The following is a 20,545-nucleotide window of genomic DNA, read 5'->3' on the forward strand; positions in this document are numbered from 1 at the left end:
AAGGCTAAAGGAACTCAAAACCCCAAAAGCTCCTCTAGCAACTTCATCAAGACCCCAAAAGGTTGAACTCTGGCCACCAGAAAGCCACCAGCCTGAGGACCCAGGCACAAGCTGGTGCTCAGGCCCACAGTCCTGTGTCAACTGCAGGGTCCTGCCTTGGCAGAGACAGGGTCTCGCCGTCCCAGGCTGCCTAAGGAGGTCACACTCACGGGAGCCACCCCCAGCTCAAAGGAAGGTGGAAAGTGCTTAGGAGGCCCACAAAAAGCAGGACTAAGATGCTATGAGATGGGTCACCAAGCTGCTCTGAGCAAGAGAAAGCGAGCTGCAGGAGGGAAAGCTGGGGGCACCGCCGCGCTCACCTGGCTTTGACCCTTCAGGCTGCTTGGAGAAGACATCCAGCGCCCACCACCCACGGCACCCTGCCCCAGCGAACACGCTCGGATGCTTCGTGCATCAGCGGGAGCTTCCAGGGACCTCAGCAAACTGGGAAAGGGCAGAGCGAGGGGCACGGGAAGCCAAAATCAGGAGTAAACCTCCGACCGCCAGTGCAGCATGAAGAAGCAAGCATCCTCTTCATCTACAGCGCTGGATGCACAAGGTAGGGTATAACGATTGGGTATAACGGGACATGATTAAAGGTAGACGTTGGATCACCATCCAGCAAAAAAGACATGTAACAACCGTGGCTGTAATTGTTACAAATAATTTGTTTAACCGAGTCAGGGTTGGTAGCCACGAAGTCAACTGACTCCACCACAAGGAAGAGAACTCGTTTTGTCTTTCCCACTCTTCCGCTGCCCTCTCCGTTGAGTTTATCCTTTTCTGCTGGATCTCGAACCTGTCATCCATGCGTGGACAATGTCCTTGGCCGGTAAGAACACCAGTTCCTCCAGGACTAGGTGACAGACACAGCCAGGTCCACGGCCCCCTGGTGATGTGCTGGAGGGTTAACACACCCATTTTTGGTGGATTTTCCTGCAAGCACCAGCGCCACCGTAACACCACCACCACCCCCTGAGCCATTTCTTGTCTTGTCTGAACAACAAAAGCTATGGCTGGTATTAGATCAGCTCTTCACTTCAGGGATGCTCACAGACTGGAAGAGAGGCCCAGGGCAGCCACGGGATCTCCTTGGGGATACTCAAAACTCAGCTGGAGAAGGTCCTCAGCCATCTGAGGTAGCTGTGCTTTGGGTGGGGTTTGACCAAAGATCCCAGAGGTCTCTTCCAGCATAAATTATTCTGGATTCTATGGCCAGGTCCACAACCACCTGCATGCAACCACATGCACACACCCCAAATGACCTCGAGGAGACAGGGGTGCAGAGCCACGCTCAGGACGTGGGCGCCTTTGCAAAGCTGAAGGTCTGTGTGGGCTACTGCGCAGGTGCACGCGTGCGTGTGTGTTCACGAGCAGAGGTGAGCTCACCAGGGAACAGGCCAGCCCTGGAAGACAGAAGTCCAAGCTCTGTGCTACAAGGAGATGAGAGTGCCTGGTTGCGCAAAGGGCAGTGATTTCTAGGGAGAAGGGGAGACCTCGTGTGCACAGGACCAAGCGTGCACGTATGCATTTGGGCAGCATGCGGGAACGGGTGATGATCTTTAATTTCATCATCCCTCCAACTCTGTAAGGCAGCAGCAGCCAACGTTTGCCTTGGCAGCTTGCTCCCCCCATCTCTTCAGGGTACACACTTCGTAGGGCCGCTGCCTTGCCTCACTGCTGGCTCTCAGCGTCTTCAAGCCAAACCCCCAGCAGCACAAACATTTGCAGTTCTTTCTGCAGTGAACAGGCGCTTCTGTTGCTCCTCGCCCAGGGGCCGCTTTAGCCCCATACCTTCATGTCCTGGTGCTGCCATTTCAACGAGACCGCCTTGACGCGCTCTCTGGATCGCTGCCTTCTACTGGGAACGTCACGCGGCTCTCATGAATGTGTTGCTGTTGTCCACCAAACCCGTGGGACGGACTCGAGAAAAACCTGCCCTGCACAAAGGTTCGAACGGCAGAGGCCATCTCAACGATTAACAACTGGAGTCCAGCTTCAGCCCCCAGCTCCACCCCTTGGCACGTCTCCCAGTTTTGCCAGCAGCAATATCCTGGAGTCTTCACACGAAGAAACTTTCAGAAATTCTGGTCCAGGCTGGCTTCACCCCCCGACTTGTACAAAAGAGAGCGAAGGGAAGAAGGAGATGCTTTGACCTCTCTACCAAACCCCTCCAGTCCCCTGCGGCCCCTTACATCATCATGGCCTGTGGATCCTGACAGATGGCCCACGGTGAGCCCTTGCTCCCGACGGCACAGGAGACAGCCTGCCCACAGGGATGCGCGCTGCTCGGGCTCCGCTGGGTCTCTGCATTAATCCTGATGCCCAGCCATCTGAGTTTGTGCTGCAGCATCTCAACCCCTGGTGCATTCCCAGAGTCTCTCTCTGCTCTAATGCTGCTGCTCTCTGTAATTTTCCATTCCTGTGTCCCTGCGCTCCCAAGCCGCCACTGCATCCATGAGTTCTCCCCCTGATGTAGCCACATTTTGGTACCCCCAACACCTCTCTTAAACTGCCCATATTCCCAGCTTGGATCGATACCAATTTCTGCCACTTACTTGCCTACCTTTCAGCAAGCCCTTCTTTGTTCTGCATAGAAATAAAACTAACTGTACCTAGCTAGAAGAATTACTTTTTTAAACCTCCCCCCTTCCACATCCTCCCTCTATTCTTCCCCTTCTTCTTCAGGAGCAATTTTATGTAATTTGCAACTGTCTGGCTGCAAATGAAAAGAGACACAAAGCGTTTCTGTGAAATATTGAAAAGCTGGCTGCTTTTCCCTCAAATTTCACTTAGCGAGAGGTTTTAACTTGGTGTGTGATCACTGCATGTCACTAATAACCTCTCCAATTCCTTTCAGAACTCAGCAAAGTGAAGGCACAATCACGAATCAAACGCACGGGTTATTGAGATATAGTATCGTTTCACCAAGCCAAGAAGGAGTGTGCCAGGGAGTGGGAAGAAGGTGAAACGTCGCACCGCTGGGCTGGCGGGCAGATGAAGAGGACACGAGATTTAGGAAGAAGCGTAAGGGCTGGATTCCCTCTCTGTGCTTTTCAGATCCAAAGATTTTCCCTCTGTTCAGCCTCCATGGGTTGCGTGTCTTTCCCCAAGCCCTGTGGACTCAGGCCACAAAGGGAGCTGGTTTCTATTTTGTTCCTCAGGCAGATCCATCCCCATCCCTGTTGAGCCTTTGGAGCCCATCAAACTGCATTATTGGGGCTGAGTCAGACTTAATTGTGCAGTTGCCCAGCCTGTCCTCAGGGAGCGAAACCGAGGAACACGAAACAGGATCTCGGCATGTGCAGGATGCTGAAAGCGCTGCGAAGGGCAGGGAGGAGGAGTGTGTCAGTGATGCTGGGCAGAGAACAGCCCCAACGCTGGCGCTGGCCCCAGTCACTGCCAGCAAGGTGTGATGCGCTTCCCCACTCGTCGCGTGTGCTGGCCCAGGTGATGGGCAAGCCCACCTCGCTGTGTGCCAGCCCTTTGGCTGCGCCCAGGTTCACGGGCTGCTGCCCACCACCACAGCGTAGGGAAACGGATTCCTTGCCCACACAGCCCCAAGGCAGGGCATTCTTCCTGCTTACCCCCGCTGACAGCAAGGGCAGGGATACTTGGCCTCCCTTTAAGCTGCTTAGCAAGCCTGGGTGATCAGACACTTCTGCTAATTCACTGAGGATGCACTTCACCTCTCTGTTCTTGGAAGCTCCATTCTTCCTTTCCCAAAGGAAGATTTGTGCATTTGTTACTTCCAGACAGCAGTGATAGCAATTCGCCAGCTCTGAAGGCAACACAGGTGTTTCAGATAACACAATATACAGCTGACAGTCGTTTTGCTTTACACGCTGAGCACACTAGCCCTTACAAAAGGGGGTGAAAGCCAAAACTCTGTCTACCTTTGGAAAAAGACGCTAAGCCTTACTGTCAAAAAATAAAGCTTTTTTGAGTTAAAATTCTGTCTAGCTACCATACATCCAGCAGCCTTCAACTGAAAAATAAACAATAATTTTGATCTCCCAAAAGGAGAACTTGCCAGAAATGCCATAAAAGCAAATAAAGACCATGGTGATTCCGACTGACTTATGTGGAAAACTTAGTATAAATATAAAAGCTCGGAAAAACTACACTGCAGGAACAATGTGGCAGCACCCTTAGATGGGCTGACATGGCTAGCATCAGACCTGGAAGGTCTAAGCAATACCTCCGTGGGCACAGGTCCACCCAGTGACAGAGCTGGAAGAGAACCCAGAAGACCTGCTCCAGCTGCCTCATCACAGCCTAAGGACTCAGCAGAAACCACATCAAATTTCCCTAAGTCTGTCCTTACCAAATCCCCGGGCTAGACTAAGCATTTTGTCTCCATTCAGCTTCACCAGCTGCTGAGATCAACCACCGGTTTCTGCCTGGAGACCAGCAAAGGAAGGTACGTGGGTACTGGTGGCTCTGTGGTGGCTCTGTGGTGGCTCTGTGGTGGCTCTGTGGTGGCTCTGTGGTGGCTCTGTGGTGGCTCTGTGGTGGCTCTGTGGTGGCTCTGTGGTGGCTCTGCCATTCAATGCCAAGTGTAGGATCACCCACAAGATCCCTTCTGTGCCAGTCGGATCCCTTGCAGTCTCTAAACATGCTGATGCATAGTCATGTGTTCAGATGACAGTTTGTGGCACCCTACAGTGATGTCACACACTCTTAAACTTTTTTCCTGCTACTGCTGCGTGCAATAAGGAGATGGTAAATGGGCAAAATGAACAAGAAATCACTCGTTTACCAGACTACGGCCCATTTGTTGAAATCCCAGCGGCGTGGTCCGGTACATTCTGTTCTCTGTCCTATGCTATGGTCCTCACTATATTTCTCATCAGAGGCTTTGCCACAGAGTTCATCAGAAGGTGATCCTGATGTGAACGTAGAGATGAAATTTCACAGCCATGTTCCCAAAAGAGGGAAACAATCCGTTACCCAGCACTCCTGCCTGTGATTCACTTCCAGAGCATCCTCTGTGATCACCTGGGTCAGAGGGATGGGTGATGCTACACAGGCACAAGCAAACCAGGCTAAGAAAACAGGGCTGAAAGCTTCCTCAGGTCACCCAGCCCACACCAAGACCGACTCTACGCACATCAGGATGGAGATCTGGTCCATTCTGGTAGCAACCATCCCTAAATGACCACTAAAATGCCTGAAGAGAATCCTGCCTTCCTGGTCACTGAGGGACATACCAAAAGACAAACGAAATGTAATGAAGCGGTGTATTGCCAGCCTGAAAATAGCTCCAAATGCAGCACAGCTCATCTTCATCTTAATGACACCACATTGCTCATTAACTGTCTCCAGACAAACATGTTTGAAAGTACTCGGCTAGCACAGACTTCTTACTGTTCCCAAGCAGTTTCTTACACCTCCCTTAACGTAAAAAGCCTTCAGAAGACCACATCACAGACAGATTGCTGCTTTAAATACTGCTCCACGCAGCACACTATAGCCACTGAGCGCACAAACGGTAGAGAACACAGCAAAACATGGAACAGATTCCTGGTGCAGCAAAACCCAGACCGCCTTGACTCCACCGAGCCTCACACAAAAACCTTTCCCAGTCCCTCTACAGGTACGAGCTGGAGACGTGGCTGCCTCCTGCGCTGTGTTAGCAGCGCCGTACCGTGACTCATCACCGCTGCTCCTCCTGCTCCTCCATCCTTCAGCTCGTCGTCGTTACAGCCGCCATCAGTCCTGCCCTGGACCGACGCACACGGCTCAGGCCACCTTAGCCTGGAAGTTTTCCCCTTATCCAAACGAACTCAAAACAGTATTTGGGCACCTGGTTAGCTGCACTCTCCCCCCTCGCTGCCCTGACACAACCTGAAGCACTGAAGACCCTGCTACGTGGTAAATAAGTTACGTGGATTTTCCCAGCCCTCAAACGACAATACAGAGCCATGCAAAAAGGGAGCACGGGTAAAGAAACATGGAAAAGGATGCGTGTGTGTGTAAGTCTTATGGGGAGCTGGGAGAGGTGGGAGAAGCTATTTGGACCCATATGGGTTAAAGAGGAAACATTATGGTTAAGAATTCCTAACCCCTCTCCAGAGACCCCTGGTTTACATTAATTATTCTGTTGCCTTGAGCGCTCAGGGCCTCCTGTGAGCTTCTGTCTATAAGTACCCAACTCCTCCGCCTACTCACCTCCGAAGGAATCCTTCCAACGTGCTTGATCAACCCCCTCAGCTCAGCCAGCGCAGTGCCCAGGCAAAGCGCTCACATCCTACCAAACTGGGAATGGCAACCATTCAGGACTCCTTTCAGCTTCCCAGTGGGAGCCAGGGAGGCAGAAGACATCCCTGCAAGGATGGACCTGTTCCACCTGCTCCCTGCGATCCCTCCTGCCCTTTGCTCCCAGCATCCAGGACAGACACACCAGTTCAGCAGCCTGGGTCTCACCTACGTAACCCATTTCTCTTCCAAACAATGGGATGTGGCAAGTGTACTATTATTTTTTTTCCTTCTGAGAAGCTGATCCAACTCAGCCACTGCACTACGAGTCGTTTTGGATCCTGCACAAAGCACAAATCGTCCAGCCACCCGCAGGGCAACGGCAGACTAGGAGCAGATGCACCACAAGTTCTGCACACCTGGAAGAGAAGGGTCTGGTACCTTGTCTTGTCTCCCCTCAGCCTTCCAGCATGCCCACCGTGCAGGGTGGACCCACGCACTTCACCCCAAAGCCCACAGTTCCCTAGGGATGCGGACAGGTCGCTGAAGATGTCACATCACACCACAGGGCAGCACTCCACCCCAAAGCCCACAGTTCCCTAGGGATGGGGACAGGTCGCTGAAGATGTCACATCACACCACAGGGCAGCACTCCACCCCAAAGCCCACAGTTCCCTAGGGATGGGGACAGGTCGCTGAAGATGTCACATCACACCACAGGGCAGCACTCCACCCCAAAGCCCACAGCTCCCTAGGGATGGGGACAGGTCGCTGAAGATGTCACGTCACACCACAGGGCAGCACAGTCAGGCTCGGCTGGAGCTACGTGGGGCAGCCCTGGCAAGGTGGAGAAGAGAGCAGCAGCTCTGCAAAGCGCGTCGCTGTGCTTTGGCTCCCACATCCGCGTTCCAACCCCCGAACCACGCTCCTCTTTCACAAGCAGGAAAATGAATCTAAACCACTTCTCACCCTCCCTCGCTCCCCTGACAATCCCCCGTTCGCCTGCCCGTGGCATGAGCTCCAGGCACGATTCACCGGGACTTACCCCTGGCAAAGTCTTCTGTTCATGCAACGCCGTCTGGGCTTTGATGGCAGAGTCTCTGGCACAGTACGTGAGGAACGCGCAACCTGCAGTGAACACAGCACGTGTCAAGTTAGACATGCAATTGCAGACGCACGTCGAGACGACGCTCCTCTTTGCTAACAGCGGGTGACCCAAGAACTGCAGACGCTGCCCTGTTCCCATTCTCCATCCCAGCGGTACAGAGGATGGCCCCTGTGCCAGAATCCACTCCTTTCCCAGCGAAGGGGAAGCAGGGGCAGAGCGGGAGGTTTGCTAATTAAAGGTGCAAATGTTATTTAATGTGGATGCGTCAAAGACTGTAGGGAAAAAGACAAAGAAATGATATTAAAAGGTTTGTGGGCCCCATCCAAGGTCTGTTGAAGTGATGGAAAAGGGTCCCAGTAAATCAACCAGGTTTGAAACAGGCGATGAACAAGGTGAGAAACGACTGGAGAGCAACACACGGGGTAACGCTGCCTGTGGGAGGAACAGCCCTGAGCACAAGGATCAGAGGAGATGCAAGGACCAGAATGATGACTGATACAAAAAAATAAAACAAAAAAAAAAGCAGCAAGGAAAGAGGAAAAGCATCTGGGATTTTAGACTCTCATGAAAGCTCCATGATCCAGATTCACAGAATCATGGAAAGCTACAGAAGGAGAAGCCTGGCGTTCTGTGCCGTACGCACAACGTGCACACACACACACACCCCAAATACACACATGCATGACGAGGGAAACACAGAGAGCAGCAGAGCATAACGCTTTCTGCAAGGGGCAGCTTAAGAAGCAAGATGAAAAGCACACGGCAAAGGCCACATCCTGACATTCTTTGTCAAGATCTGACTCAACATCTGAGCCTAATAGTGGAGCCAAGGGAGGAGGGGAGGAATTGTAGCCCCTCCAGGAAGAGGAGGGATCATCTTTGGGTGCTCTGATGCTAAGAATAATCAAATGAAACTAAGCAAAAGCAAAATTTGGCTGGTTATCAAGAAACATTTCCTAGCAGAGAGAGATTTATTAGACTGTGGAACGATCTCCCCAGGGAAGTGCCTGGAGCTCCGTCACTTGAGTTGTCTCAGATGAGGATGGGCAAAGCACTGGAGAATAGACTCAAATGCTAGCGTGCCTCTGACCCCCTCACTCAACCCCCTGCTATTCGCAGTGGCATTTCACATCCCAAGCAAAGGCAGGACACAGCCCTGCAGCTTGTTGCTAAATGTCCACATCTGTATTGTTGTGCTGGGGCTGCAGATGGCATTGTTATGGCCCAAAGAGAGAGGACGGGTCTTTTGCCCCCACTTTTTCCTGCCTGGCTTGGGGTACTCCCGCTTCAGCTCTCTATGGATGCAGGACAGGGACCTCCTGGATCTCTCCCCTCTGCCCCAGAGTGACTCTGTGGTACACGAGACTTCTAGCCCCCACGGAAGCCAGCTGCTCAGGACAACCCCAACCCATGGCAACAGGAGTAGGCTGTTCTTCCATCCCAATTCCGATCAATTGCTGCAGCTAAACAAATCACATCTGTTCTCACAGCTCTTGCTAGGAGAAAAACCCCCTCCACAAACAGCACACGGGTATTAGATACCTTCAATAGGCAAATACAGCTCCTTATCGCCTAGGTTTTAAACCAAGGATGCCGCATCAAGGCCAGACGTGGGATCACCAGATAGTTTAACAAATACAGTAAGGCAATAAGCATGCAGGTAACCTTCACTTCTCACGACAAACGCAGCTAGCTCTATGGTGGGGTGGGGGGCAAAGCACCCCTTTGCTTTCACTCTACCCTCAGAGACTGCTGTGCTCTCAAGCATCAGGAAAAGCCTCAAAAGCACCAGTATAACCAGAGAGCCCAAACCCCAAACCCCGGATGCGCTCTGCGCTGAGTAAAAAGCCGGCTGGATGGCCGAGCCCAAGGCATGGTGGTGGACAGAGTCACATCCTGCTGGTGCTGGGCACACAGGGTGCTCCCAGGGCTGGGCTGGAGGGGGTCTCCAGATCAGTGATCTGGGCAAGGGGGTCGAGTGCCCCCTCACTCGGTTTGCAGATGACACCAAGCTCTGGGGGGTGCTGATCTGGGGGGCAGGGGGCTCTGGGCTGAGGCCACTGGATGAGGTTCAACACGGCTCCGTGCCGGGTCCTGCACTGGGGTCACACCAGCCCCACGCAGCGCTGCGGGCTTGGGAAGCTGCCCGGTGGGAAGGGGACTGGGGGTGCTGGTTGACAGCCGGCTGGAGATGAGCCAGCAACTCATCCAGGTGGCCAGGAGCCCAGGTGGCCAAGAAAGCCAAGGGAATCCTGGCTTGTGTCTGAAACAGCGTGGCCAGCAGGGCCAGGGCAGTGACCGTCCCCCTGTCCTCGGCACCGGTGGGGTCACATCACAAATCCTGTGCTCAGTTCTGCAAGGAAGACTTTGAGGTGCTGGAGCATGTCCAGAGCTGGGCAACGGAGCTGGGGAAGGGGCTGGGGCACAAGTCTGAGGGGGACCAGCTGAGGGACTGGGGAGTGCTCAGCCTGGGGAGGAGGGGGCTCAGGGGGGACCTTCTCACTCTCTGCACCTGCCTGGCAGGGGGCTGTAGGGAGGGGGGTGCCAGTCTCTTCTCCCAAATAACCAGCAACAGGACAAGAGGAAACAGCCTCAGGTTGTGCCAGAGGAGGTTTAGACTGGATATTAGGAAAAATTTCTTCATGGGAAGGGTGGTCAAGCATTGGCACAGGCTGCCCAGGGAGGTGGTGGAATCACCATCCCTGGGGATATTTAAAAAACATGTAGATGCGGTGCTCAGGGATGTGGTTTAGTGATGGGCTTGGCACTGCTGGGTTAACAGTTGGACTTGATGATCTCAAAGGTCTTTTCCAACCTAACGATTCTATTCCTAACAGATTAGAAGGCCTGGTGACCAAAGTCCCAACCACAGATACTTGCCCGTTTCCACCTGCTGCTCCAGTCTGCTACTTTGCAAGTTACATGAGACCCATTCTAAGAGAATTTGGGTCAGTTTAGCACACAAAACTCCGAAGTCAGGAGTTGGGAATAAGCAATTTGTTCCACCGAAAGCTTCAATGCATTGGTACCATGTCCACATGCAATGAAGACACCATCCTTGTCTCAGGAGAATTAGCCATCAAACCTAAGAAAACGAAGGATAGGAGAGGAGTAAGTCTACATGAAGCTACCCGCAGAGTTAAGCACTCAAACCCAGTACCTGAGTCCCAATTCCAGTGCTCAGGAACATCAAAACTGAGGTAATACACACTGGCAGGCCCAAAAACCTCAGCCCACGGGAGGATGAGGATAAAATAAGGATTGGACAAAGGCATACCACTTAGTGGGGACACAGGAGGGACACTACTCACACAGGGGTAGCTGTTTTGCAAGGTACTGTCATCATCTCAGATCAGAGATTTGCAAAGCCCAGGAAGACCTACATCCACCAGCACCAGTCCAAAAAAAGCGCCATGAATCCCCTCCCCAGAGCCCTCCAGTCCTTCTCTTCCCTACAACAAAGGCAGCCCAAAATACCGTTTGTCTTTTAGGTGCTCAGGCAGCAGCCTCTGGAGAGAGAAGCATTCTGCACCTACGGAGCCCAAAGATGCCTCACTCAAACCTCCCACTTCATTCCTAGGGCAACCCTTGCTGCTACTCTGCTTCTCAAAGGCGTGATATTTTTGCTCAACAGGAGCCAGGTTGTACTCCTGCCCTTCACTCAAGCATGAAACGGCACTTGAACAACCCCTAACGATGGGGGTACCACGTCCACGTGCAATGAAGACACCATCCTTGTCTCAGGAGAATCCCAGCTGCGCCTGGGCTGCACTGGGACAAGCAAGCCTGTGGGCACAGGACAGCCCTGTCCACTGCTCCATCTCTGAGCGCTCCGTGTCTCCAAGATTTCCAGACATTCAGTTCATTCGTTTAATCTCATTCCTGCTTCCCAAGTGGCAAGGATCTGGGAGCTGTACTGGCCATGGAAAGGAGGGAGCTAAAGAGGTCAGCTGTGTCCTCTGGAAAACATGACAACTGTCCTGCGCAGCCGAACGTTTTGGAGGTAGGATGCAGGAGTCTAGAATTTTGTCGCTGCAAAGTCCTGGTAAAAAATACAGAAAGGGGGTTTGCAGAAACACTACAGTCCAAGCCTAATTGTGTAAACAAATATTTGGGGAAAAGAATCTTCCCTCTTGAAGAGACACTATCTCTTGCAAACGAACGCTTCAGCTGCTTCTTAGGATGCTTCACCAGGCATTTTCCACAGCATCCCCTTACCCCCTGCCTTCACCCAGGTGTCTAAAGCTTGCAGAAGCACCAGAAGCTCAAGGAAAGCCACATTTTCCCAGCTAGGAAGGGTTTCCATGCTGTGACAGGACCCTGCTTACTGCATCTTTCACAGGTTCAAGATCCTAGAACTCTGAGCCTGACAGAGTCACCCAGAGATCCACCCAACAGGGAGGAGACATCCACAGAGGTGCAAATGGGCCCATCACTCTCACTAGGTTTTCTCACTTCCACATCTCCTGCTTTAGTTAACAGCAAACTCAGGTCAACAGCCTTATGCCTCTTCGGGCACCTCTGCCACCACGTCAGTTACACCTGCTGAGACATGGGACACGGTGTTAAAAAGCACTCAGGGTGTTAGAAAGTGCCAGCCTTGAAGGTGCCAGGCCACCCGGGTGGTACTGACACCCCATCACGGAACAGGGAAGCGTAACAGCGCCCTGAGCACTGTCTATAATCAAGCTGGTACGAGTCCTAAATGAGGAAAACAGGACTGGAGCTGCTGCTGGACAGCAAAAGCCACAAGCCCCGGTAGCCAGGGACACCATCGTCATCCGTCATCCGCTCCGCCCAGCACTCACTTGTCTTCTTTTCTAAGCCTAGACTGTATTTGTTATATTGATACAGCAACCCATGTATTCAAATCTGACCTGATCTGCAGGGGGTCCAGGTAAATTAAGTTATAAATTCGGTATTATGCTACTTATAGATCATACTGTTGTGATTCTGCTTGTAGAAATCCTGTGCTATTCTCATCATCCATTCTCTGCTATACTAACCGTAAAATTCTGTTAAGAAAATAAAGCTTTAAGCGTAACTATGATGTAGCACCATCATCGTTCTGCCAAGGATCCCTGAAAGAACCCGTGCGTCCACCACCCTGCTCCCAGTGGCTCCAGGAGGGTTTCCAGCTCCCTGTAAGCAGAACTCAGCCTAGTTCCACTTGCAAGAGACTGCAGCAAAACCCCAGATATTCTGTGCCTGATCCTCCCTACGAACCGCACGGACTCTGGGCTTTACAGTCCCTTCAGATCCTAAACATTACTCCAGACATCAGCAGCCTAAAGCCTTGAGCAAGAAAAGGCTGTCAGTTTGCAGAGGAGAGGGGGCTCCAGGTTCAGCTTAGCATCCAAAATGACACCAAATACTTCAGCAGGGGAAGCATGGAGTCAGCGAGGAGCTTATCTACAAGCCTGCAGAAGCTGAGTCAAAACTCAGGGAGGCAAGTTGGGCTGAGGTTGTTATTTTCCCCCGTGCCCTTTGGAAGAGCCGCTTGTCTGTCCACACACTGTGCCCTGCGAGGGCTGCTCCCATCCCTGCTGCTCTGCTCCAGCTCCATTCGGTACCCCATAAGACAGAACCTCCCCATACCCCACACCCCAGAACCTCCCCGCTTTCCCCACTGCAGGCACCGCTAGGAAACCCAGCCAGGAGAACACGGTTGACCCTCACAGAGGATCTACCTTCTGCCCAATTCTGGCACACAAATCCAAAAATGTCCACTTGTTTCTCCCTCCTCTGGCCCATTCCAAAAGCCTGTTCAAATGCCTCCCTGCTCTTCCCAGGAAAATATTAGCTTTAAGACAAACACTGCCATTAAGATGCAAATGTATCTGTGATTAACATAAATAGAGAAACTGCCTCATGAATAATATTAGGAGGCTGGAACGCTATCGACTACCAGGAGTCAGGTTGCTGAGACATGAATAGCGTCAGGCACGAACAAAACCATTTCGTAACGATGCTCATGTTTCTAGCAGGGCTTAAGATCCTCCTCTGCCTCCAGTGACTTCATCAGTCCTCAGCACCTCTACAGGACAATTCAAGCCAGCTCCTGGGCTCCTGGATCCGCAGCCCCAGCGGACCTTTCCCCCTTTTCCTTCCTCCCTGCGGGCAGAGGCAGCTGCTCAGCTTCACGTCAAGCTGCGAGGGATCGCAAGAGGAGCTGCTGGGCTTCTCACACGACCGCTTCTCCCCGTTTAAGGGAAAGAAAAGGAAAAAAGCAGATGGAAGCCGCGTGTGAGCTGTCAATTGGATCGTGCTGCAGATCAGGGAACAGGGGGAGAAAAAATGGAATCTGCTGTTACAACTGCCCCAGAAAGATTATGGCTTCTGCACGGCGCAGGAATGAGCACGTAGTTAGCCAGATTTGCCAAAGCCTGTCCCCAACGCCAATGGGAGCAGCGGCTGCTCACCGGGTCGGCCACCACGCGTGGAGCCTAAGCCAAGGCAGCCAGAGCTGGGAAGATGGGATGGGATGGTGAGGGTCAGGGTTGGCTGGGCTGTGGGTCTAATTTCTTTGCTAAGCCCCCCCCCCCAGCTCCAACATCCTTACGGAGGAATGACTTCTTTGGAGAGGTATATTGCCTATTCCCAACCCAGGTCTACGTGTAAACCCACGCCACTGGGAAAGGAATCCCAACCTTTCGCTTTGTGCAAAGAGGGCAGGGGCAGAGGGAGCTGCAGGCGTGCGGGAACGATTGCCACCAGCAGAACACACACATCCCAGTGGGCTTTTCCGGACAGAACACAGCACCGGCAACCCCTGCCCAACACCTGCATCTGCTGAAAAACGTCAAAACCAAAGGGATATATTTATTTTGCTGCAGGAATCCTGCATTTAGCAGCAAGCTAATATCACACATCTGGCTAATACCAGTGCTGCCCCCTCTAATTTGCATGTCTAAGTGGCAGATCCCTAGAATCTGTCTCCTGCCTGGAACCTGACCTCAGACCACGCAGTCTATATTTAATATGTCAACGGAAATGCAATGTGCAATTGTGTCTTGCCTCACTCCCATTCTCTCCCTCACTGGGTTTGAAACCTGGCCACACGCTGTCAGATGGTGGCAGGTTTGGACTCAGCCCCTCGCACACACAGACACACAAGCACGTGGCATTTTGGTTTTGAAGTCCCAACCAGACACGCTTCTCCAGCGAACCTCGAGCCAGCCCAGCTCCCACAAGCTTCACCCGGGAAGCATCTTCCTTCTGCGTTTGGGTTCGATTTGGTCTTTTGTTTGAAGAGAAACTTATTTTTCTGTTGTCCCTTTCCTTCGTGCAGTCTAGAACTGTTCGAGCCACCACAGCACTCACAGTTTTTCTTACCTTTCCTCCTAAATCTGAAACCAGAGGCACCAGGGCCAAACGCATCTCATGGTCCCTCCGGTACACCCCAACACTGACCGCATCACCCAGCGCTTTAGGGTGCTGGGGCCCAGGCTGAGCACTGGCAGCTTTCAAGGTCCTTACGGTGGGTTCCCTGCAGGTTTGCTCTACACGTGCCCGGCAGCGGTGCTGTGATCCCGCTCTCGATCTCCCAGCAAACGGGCTGCCGAGTTCCCACTCATGGCTGGAGCCGTGGTGATCACAAGATCCCAAACACCTGCTGGGATGGGCTGGAGCCGCCAACATCCCAAACCCCATGGCTTTTCAAAGCACCGCTTAAAAATACAACAATAAGCACAGCTAAACCCAAGCTGCCTCAAACTTTTTAGCATCCACTCAAGGTCTTTCAGCCAGGGAAGACCCTCCAGCTGCCCCCGTCTCCCACCAAGGTCCCCTGCTATCCCGAACGCCACTGGCAGCGCAGATTTGGGGCCAATCGCCTTTGTTAGGCGGATCTGGTGACGGTAGCAGCATGTGGGCACCCGGGCGGGGGTCCGAGGTCGGGGGGGGAGGGGGACTGCCCCCCCGAGGGGCTCCCGTCCAGCCCCCGGGAAGGCTCCGCGGGGACACCGGACCCCACCCGTGGGCAGGGCAGGGGTGGGGGGTGGGGGGCAGAGCCTTTCCCGGGTGGGGGGAAACGGGGTCGCGACACCGGGGTGGGGGGAGCGGCGGCAGCGCATCGCGGTGGGTCACGCGTGGACCGCCCCGGGGGGGGCGCGGTGGGGGTGGGGGGCCCCGGCGCCCTTTGTGCGCGCCCCCGGGGAGCGGGCCGTGCGTGCGGGGCCGCGCTCACCCTTGTGCATGCCGGTGTAGCGGTCCTTGAGCACGGTGAGCTCGTAGATCTTGCCGAACTGCTCGAAGAGCGGCTTGAGGTCCTTCTCCTCCAGGTTGCGCGGGATCTGCCCCACGAAGAGCTTGATGGCGTCCAGGTCCTTCATGCTGTCGGGCTGCGCGGGGGGCTCCGCGCCGCCGCTGCTGCTCATGGGGGAGGCTCGGCGCGGCGGCTGCGGCGCTGGCGGGAGCGGCGGCTGCCTCGCCTGGCCCTCGCTGAGCCTGGCCATGCCCCGCGCCCGGCGGTGCGGGCGGGCGGGCGGGCGGGGGCGGCAGCGCGGCTGGATCGGCCCCGCCGCCAGCGCCGCCGCCGCCGCGCCACAAAGGGCCGCGCCGCAGCGCCCCCTGCCGGCCGCGGGCGGCGCAGCGGGAGGGGCCCCACCAGGGGCAGGGGGCAGCTGCGCCCGCGCCCCCAGGGCCGAGCAGCCCCGCCACGCCGGTGCTTGGAGGGGGGAGTCGCAGCTCCGGGGTCCCCCCCAGCCAAACCCTGTACGCTTGGACCCGGTGTTTGTCGCAGCTGGTAGCAGCCCGTCCCCCGTCAGGGATCGGGCATTAGCGCTTCTTCCAGAATCAGCGCTCGCTCTCCGCACCCCCCCCCGCCCCCCCCACCACCACCCGGGGCAGGGAGCGGCGTTTAGCCCCTTGTCGCTGTCTCGGCACCAGGGGGTGGAGGAAAAGAAATGATTTAAAGCAAGTGTTCCAGCACAGCCTCCCCCCGAGGCCAGGGAACTGCCAGCAGGAGCGAGGGACGGCTCAGCTGCAATGGGAAGCAAAGGTGGCCCCAGCCCCGGCCGGGTCTCCCTGTCCCAGGCCCTGGTGTGCAAAGCCCCCCCGTCTTTGGAGAGGCTCAGCTCCCCCCGAACTGTGGCGTTCCCAGCTAGGTCCTGCTCGGGCTGTGCTGGATGGTGGAAAGCTGGTCACACATCCTCACCAGAGCAGCCATCACTGCTGCCAGGGTCAGCCCCGACCCTGGTGTGAGGCCGTGGGTTGCTCCCCCCCAGCCTCCCCAGTCCTGGCAGGCGAGCAGGGATGTCAGCGCCCCGAGCAGCACAGCCCGGGTGGCCCATACCCCCTCATCTCCCTTCGCCCAGGGATGGGGAGCGGGGATGCAGCCCAGCCCCGCCGCCCGCAGCACACACCGCCTGCGTATCCCACCGGGCATCTCCTCTGCAGCATGCACAGCTCTTGGCGTCACACCATACATTTTCGCCTGTCATCCTGCCCCAGTGTCCCTGAAGATGAATGGACTCCTGCGCCCTCGTGCTGGGAGGAGGGAGGGGGGGTTGCTGGGTTGTTTGCAGCGATAGCTTTGGCTAAGCCAGGTGCTCAGCTCTGCTGAGCACACCAGGCCTGAGCCTTTACAAAGGACTGTGGTGCAGGCACGACCCTGCCTCTCTTCCCCTTCCTTAGCCTCTTCGCTAGGAGCTTTCTGCCATCTCCTGCTACTCCTGCCCTGGATCCTGCAGATGGAAGCGGCAGCGAGCGGAGGAGGGGACCCTGCTATCCAGCATGCACAGCCCCAGCGCGACAACAGCCCCACGCTCCCACGCAGCCCGGTCCAGCAGGCTGCCCTCCTGCCTGCCTCCACCAGCCCCATCCTCCTCGCTGCCCTCTCCCCGCGGTGCCCCAGTACCGCCGGTACACACAGGTCACCCCCCCAAGAGCACCAGCTCAAACAGCACCCAGATCCGTGGCGCTTGGTTTTACCCAAGAAGGGAGAGGGCTGACGCCAAGCCCTGCAACAGGGGATATTTGCAGCAAGTTCAGTGCTCGTATCTGTGCGGGAAAGGTTAGGAAAAAGGGGGGGGGGGGGGGGCAGGTGTTTATCAGGGGAAGAAGGGGGGTCCCAATCCTAGGGGAGGAACTAAGAGTACTGCTTATGTGTGTGCACCCACCTGGCTCCCAGGCTAAAGTCACAGCAATGCCTCTCACATGCTGGCCCTCAGCAGGAAAGCACTGTGGCTTCATTCCTCTCCTCCCTTGTGCCCAGCTGAAAATCTCAACCTTTCTCCAAGCCCCAGTTCTGCACCCTTCTTTCTCCAGCCACAGCTATTGCCCCCACCTGCATGGGGAGCTGCCGGAACACTTACTCAGGGCAGCAGGTGCAAGAACCTGGAATTTGCATCCAGGCTTTTCACTGAAACGGCCTCGCAAAGGCCCTCAGCTTTTTGTAGTGTGTCCTGAGCCCAGGGGCCATTGCAAGGTGTCTCAAGTCTCCTGTAGAGCTGCCTTGTGTTTGAGGGTGGTACCATTCCTAAAATTCACCCTAAAACCCCAGAACTCCCTGCAGCGGTCAAACATTCTGTTTACATCTCTCACAGAGACTGCCAGGGTTCTGACATCTATTTGGAAGCCACAGATCCATCAGCTGGGAAGCCTATGACAAGTCAAGCTGTTCTCCCTGTTAACAGCTGCAAACAGGGCCATCTTAAAAACAAGAAACCTGTATCCCAACAGCAGCAAACCTCACCTTGGATGAATCATGCCTAAGCAATTAATGTTTTCAAGCACCTTTCCATGCCTAGCCTGCTTTTCCATGCCAGCTGCTGTAGCACAAGCTGCTGTAGGCTTACGTTACAGCTCGAGGGACCCAGTGCCTCAGGTAGAAAATATCTGTTTAGAAGGAAAGAGATATCCAGTATCTTTTGGAGTCCATGAATGGACATATTATAATCACCCCAACTGCAGTAAAGAGAAGAACAGACATGAAAATACTGCTGGTAAATGAAAAATAGAACAGCTGTCAATCAGCACCTGGAAAGGGTTTACAGAGCCACACAGAGAATTATATATCACAGTAACAGGATTAAGGGGTAGATAAAAGATAGTGATAGCACCAAGAGAGAGTGAAAAAGGGAAATGACAGGTCACCTTCGCCAATGAGGAAGAAACATGTTGCATTTATCACTGAGGAGGCTGCAAGGGAGAGCTAGCAGGGGCACAGCAGAGCTCAGGTGCATGATTCCCAGAGGATGAAGGAACAGATTCTGCCCAAATGTGAGACACCGCTTCGAAAAAGAACCATTACAAGAAAACTACATTGTGTGCCCAGGAAGTTTGTCTTCTGCAGAGACATTTGCTAGTGAAAAAACGTAATGTGTTTTCTCTAAACACATCTATACTTTCCTGGCTTCTTGTGGCATATGAGTGTCTGGATTTTAGCTTAAGATAAAAGGTAAAGAGGTCCAGTCCAGTGGGCCAAATTTGAGAAGGGCTCAAAAGATGCAGGAACAGCAAGATATACTCTGCATTAGGAGTGCCTGCCCTTTCCTTCCAGCTTTTCAAGGCATGGAGGAATGGAGAAAATACAAGCTCCAGCTCTGAATTTCCACATCACCTAGGAGACAGCACTTGAGGCAGGAAATCCTCACAACAGCCCAGAAAAGAGAGGGGGAGGAAAGAGGAAAAAAAAAAAAAAGAAAAAAAAAAAAGATATCCTTCAAAACAATCTGCCTTCCCTTACCTATTTGCTCCCTAGGCAGGAAAGCCGAAGGACTAGTCAAGAGGGTGCTGGCAGAAAATACCCAAGCAACAATACGGTATCTCAAAAAGATAAGAGTTCATTCCTGTAACGCCATTGTTTCTGGTCTGGAGCAAAAGGTTCTGCAGAGAAAACTGCTCCAAGGCAGCCAGATCAACAGCTCAAGAGAAAAACACCCTCCCTGTGTAAAAGAGTACAACTTGCCATAAGCTTTCATCCTCTCTTGTTTACCGAGACCTTACTGTTTACCTTTCATGCTTTTGGGATATCTGTTATCCCAACCATTTTAAGATTAGGTTTTTTTTATATTTTAACTTTGCAACAAAGCAAAAAATTAACTAATTTTTAAGGCTTGTGGATTTTATGACTGGAAGTTGTCCCTAACAGGGGGTAGATTGGAAATTAACATCAAAGATTCCAAATTATCTTTCTGATCGAGAGCAGCTGTTCTTTGAGCATTTTAAAAAAAAGAAGAAAAAAAAGCACCTTGTTGCCTGTTACACAAATAGTTTGTGTTGTTTGCAAACTGTTTGTTCCAAAGCTTGAAAGAAAAGTAGTCAGAAAACAATGGAACATGGCCCTCCTTCCCCAGTTAGGGGGAGGCCACTCATCAGCTCTAGAACCATGCAATATTCAATTGAGCTGATCAAGTTCAGCTTGGACCTGGTTTTAATCAGCAAAGATATTACGCTCTGCTGATTTGATCTGGCTTCTCCCTCTGCCGCCCAAACACTCCTGGAGCAGGCACTATGCACAGAGATGGTTGGTTCTGTCACATGCTCTAGTCTCCCTACCCCAGGGCTGGGACAAAATGAAAGGACTGAGTATCCCTAACATCTTGGGCTCATACCTACACCATCCGCTTCTCTTTTTGTAACTTCTTTATCTAGCCATCACCTTTAGTCTCTGAACACTGTATTAAGACGTTATGATATAACTATTCCATGGGAATGAGCTGACAGGGTGAGCAACCTGGCTTTGGGACACTGTCTGGTGTCCTCATGCTCTCTCTCACTTACTTGAGAGAAAGAAATGTGGCACTTGACTAGAGAATTAGCTGAACACAGGATGAGAAAAGAAAACCTCAGTCATCAAGGCTACCTATCTCTGCCCCTGCTCCACGCAGCTACAGCACTAGACCCTTCAAAAAATTTTAAGGGACAGTTTTATGAAGATAGATATTTCCTCCCGCCCCTCCTGCTACCCCTAGTGAAAGGCTAATCCAGCAGTTTAAAATTTAGCATTTAGGAGAGCCTAGTTTCAATTCACTGCTCCACCCCACATCTTCCACACAACCCTGAGCTCCAACAGCCCCAGCACCTCTACAGAGCAAGGGCCTTAGTACCTCCTACTTCACCAAGGTGTTGCAAGTGTCAGATACATTTAAGAGCTTGAAGCATTCAGATACTATGGAAACCAGGGCAAGAGAAAAACCAAAAATAGATGGAAGACACAAGCTGTTGAAAAGTCTGGAAAAGTCTTGCTGGGGA

The 20,545-nt window shown here is 53.3% G+C and overlaps 1 protein-coding gene across 7 annotated transcripts in view; it reads right to left on the reverse strand.

Annotated features, from left to right (window-relative positions):
• Positions 1-15,880, reverse strand: part of CELF5 (CUGBP Elav-like family member 5) — a 42,730-nt gene extending 26,850 nt beyond the window's left edge. For all 7 annotated transcript variants that reach the window (XR_005827592.1, XM_040592371.1, XM_040592372.1 and 4 more), the window contains exons 1-2: positions 15,537-15,880; positions 7,286-7,368 (exon numbers count right to left, since the gene is read on the reverse strand). Coding sequence is in view for 6 of the 7 variants with exons in the window: in XM_040592371.1 (XP_040448305.1) it covers positions 7,286-7,368; positions 15,537-15,804 (351 nt within the window). In the remaining variant the exon portion in view is untranslated. The remainder of the gene's footprint in view (positions 1-7,285; positions 7,369-15,536) is intronic.
• Between the last annotated feature and the right edge of the window lie 4,665 nt (positions 15,881-20,545).

The sequence above is a fragment of the Falco naumanni genome, chromosome 4 (genome assembly GCF_017639655.2).
Source record: "Falco naumanni isolate bFalNau1 chromosome 4, bFalNau1.pat, whole genome shotgun sequence".
NCBI classification, from domain to species: domain Eukaryota; kingdom Metazoa; phylum Chordata; class Aves; order Falconiformes; family Falconidae; genus Falco; species Falco naumanni.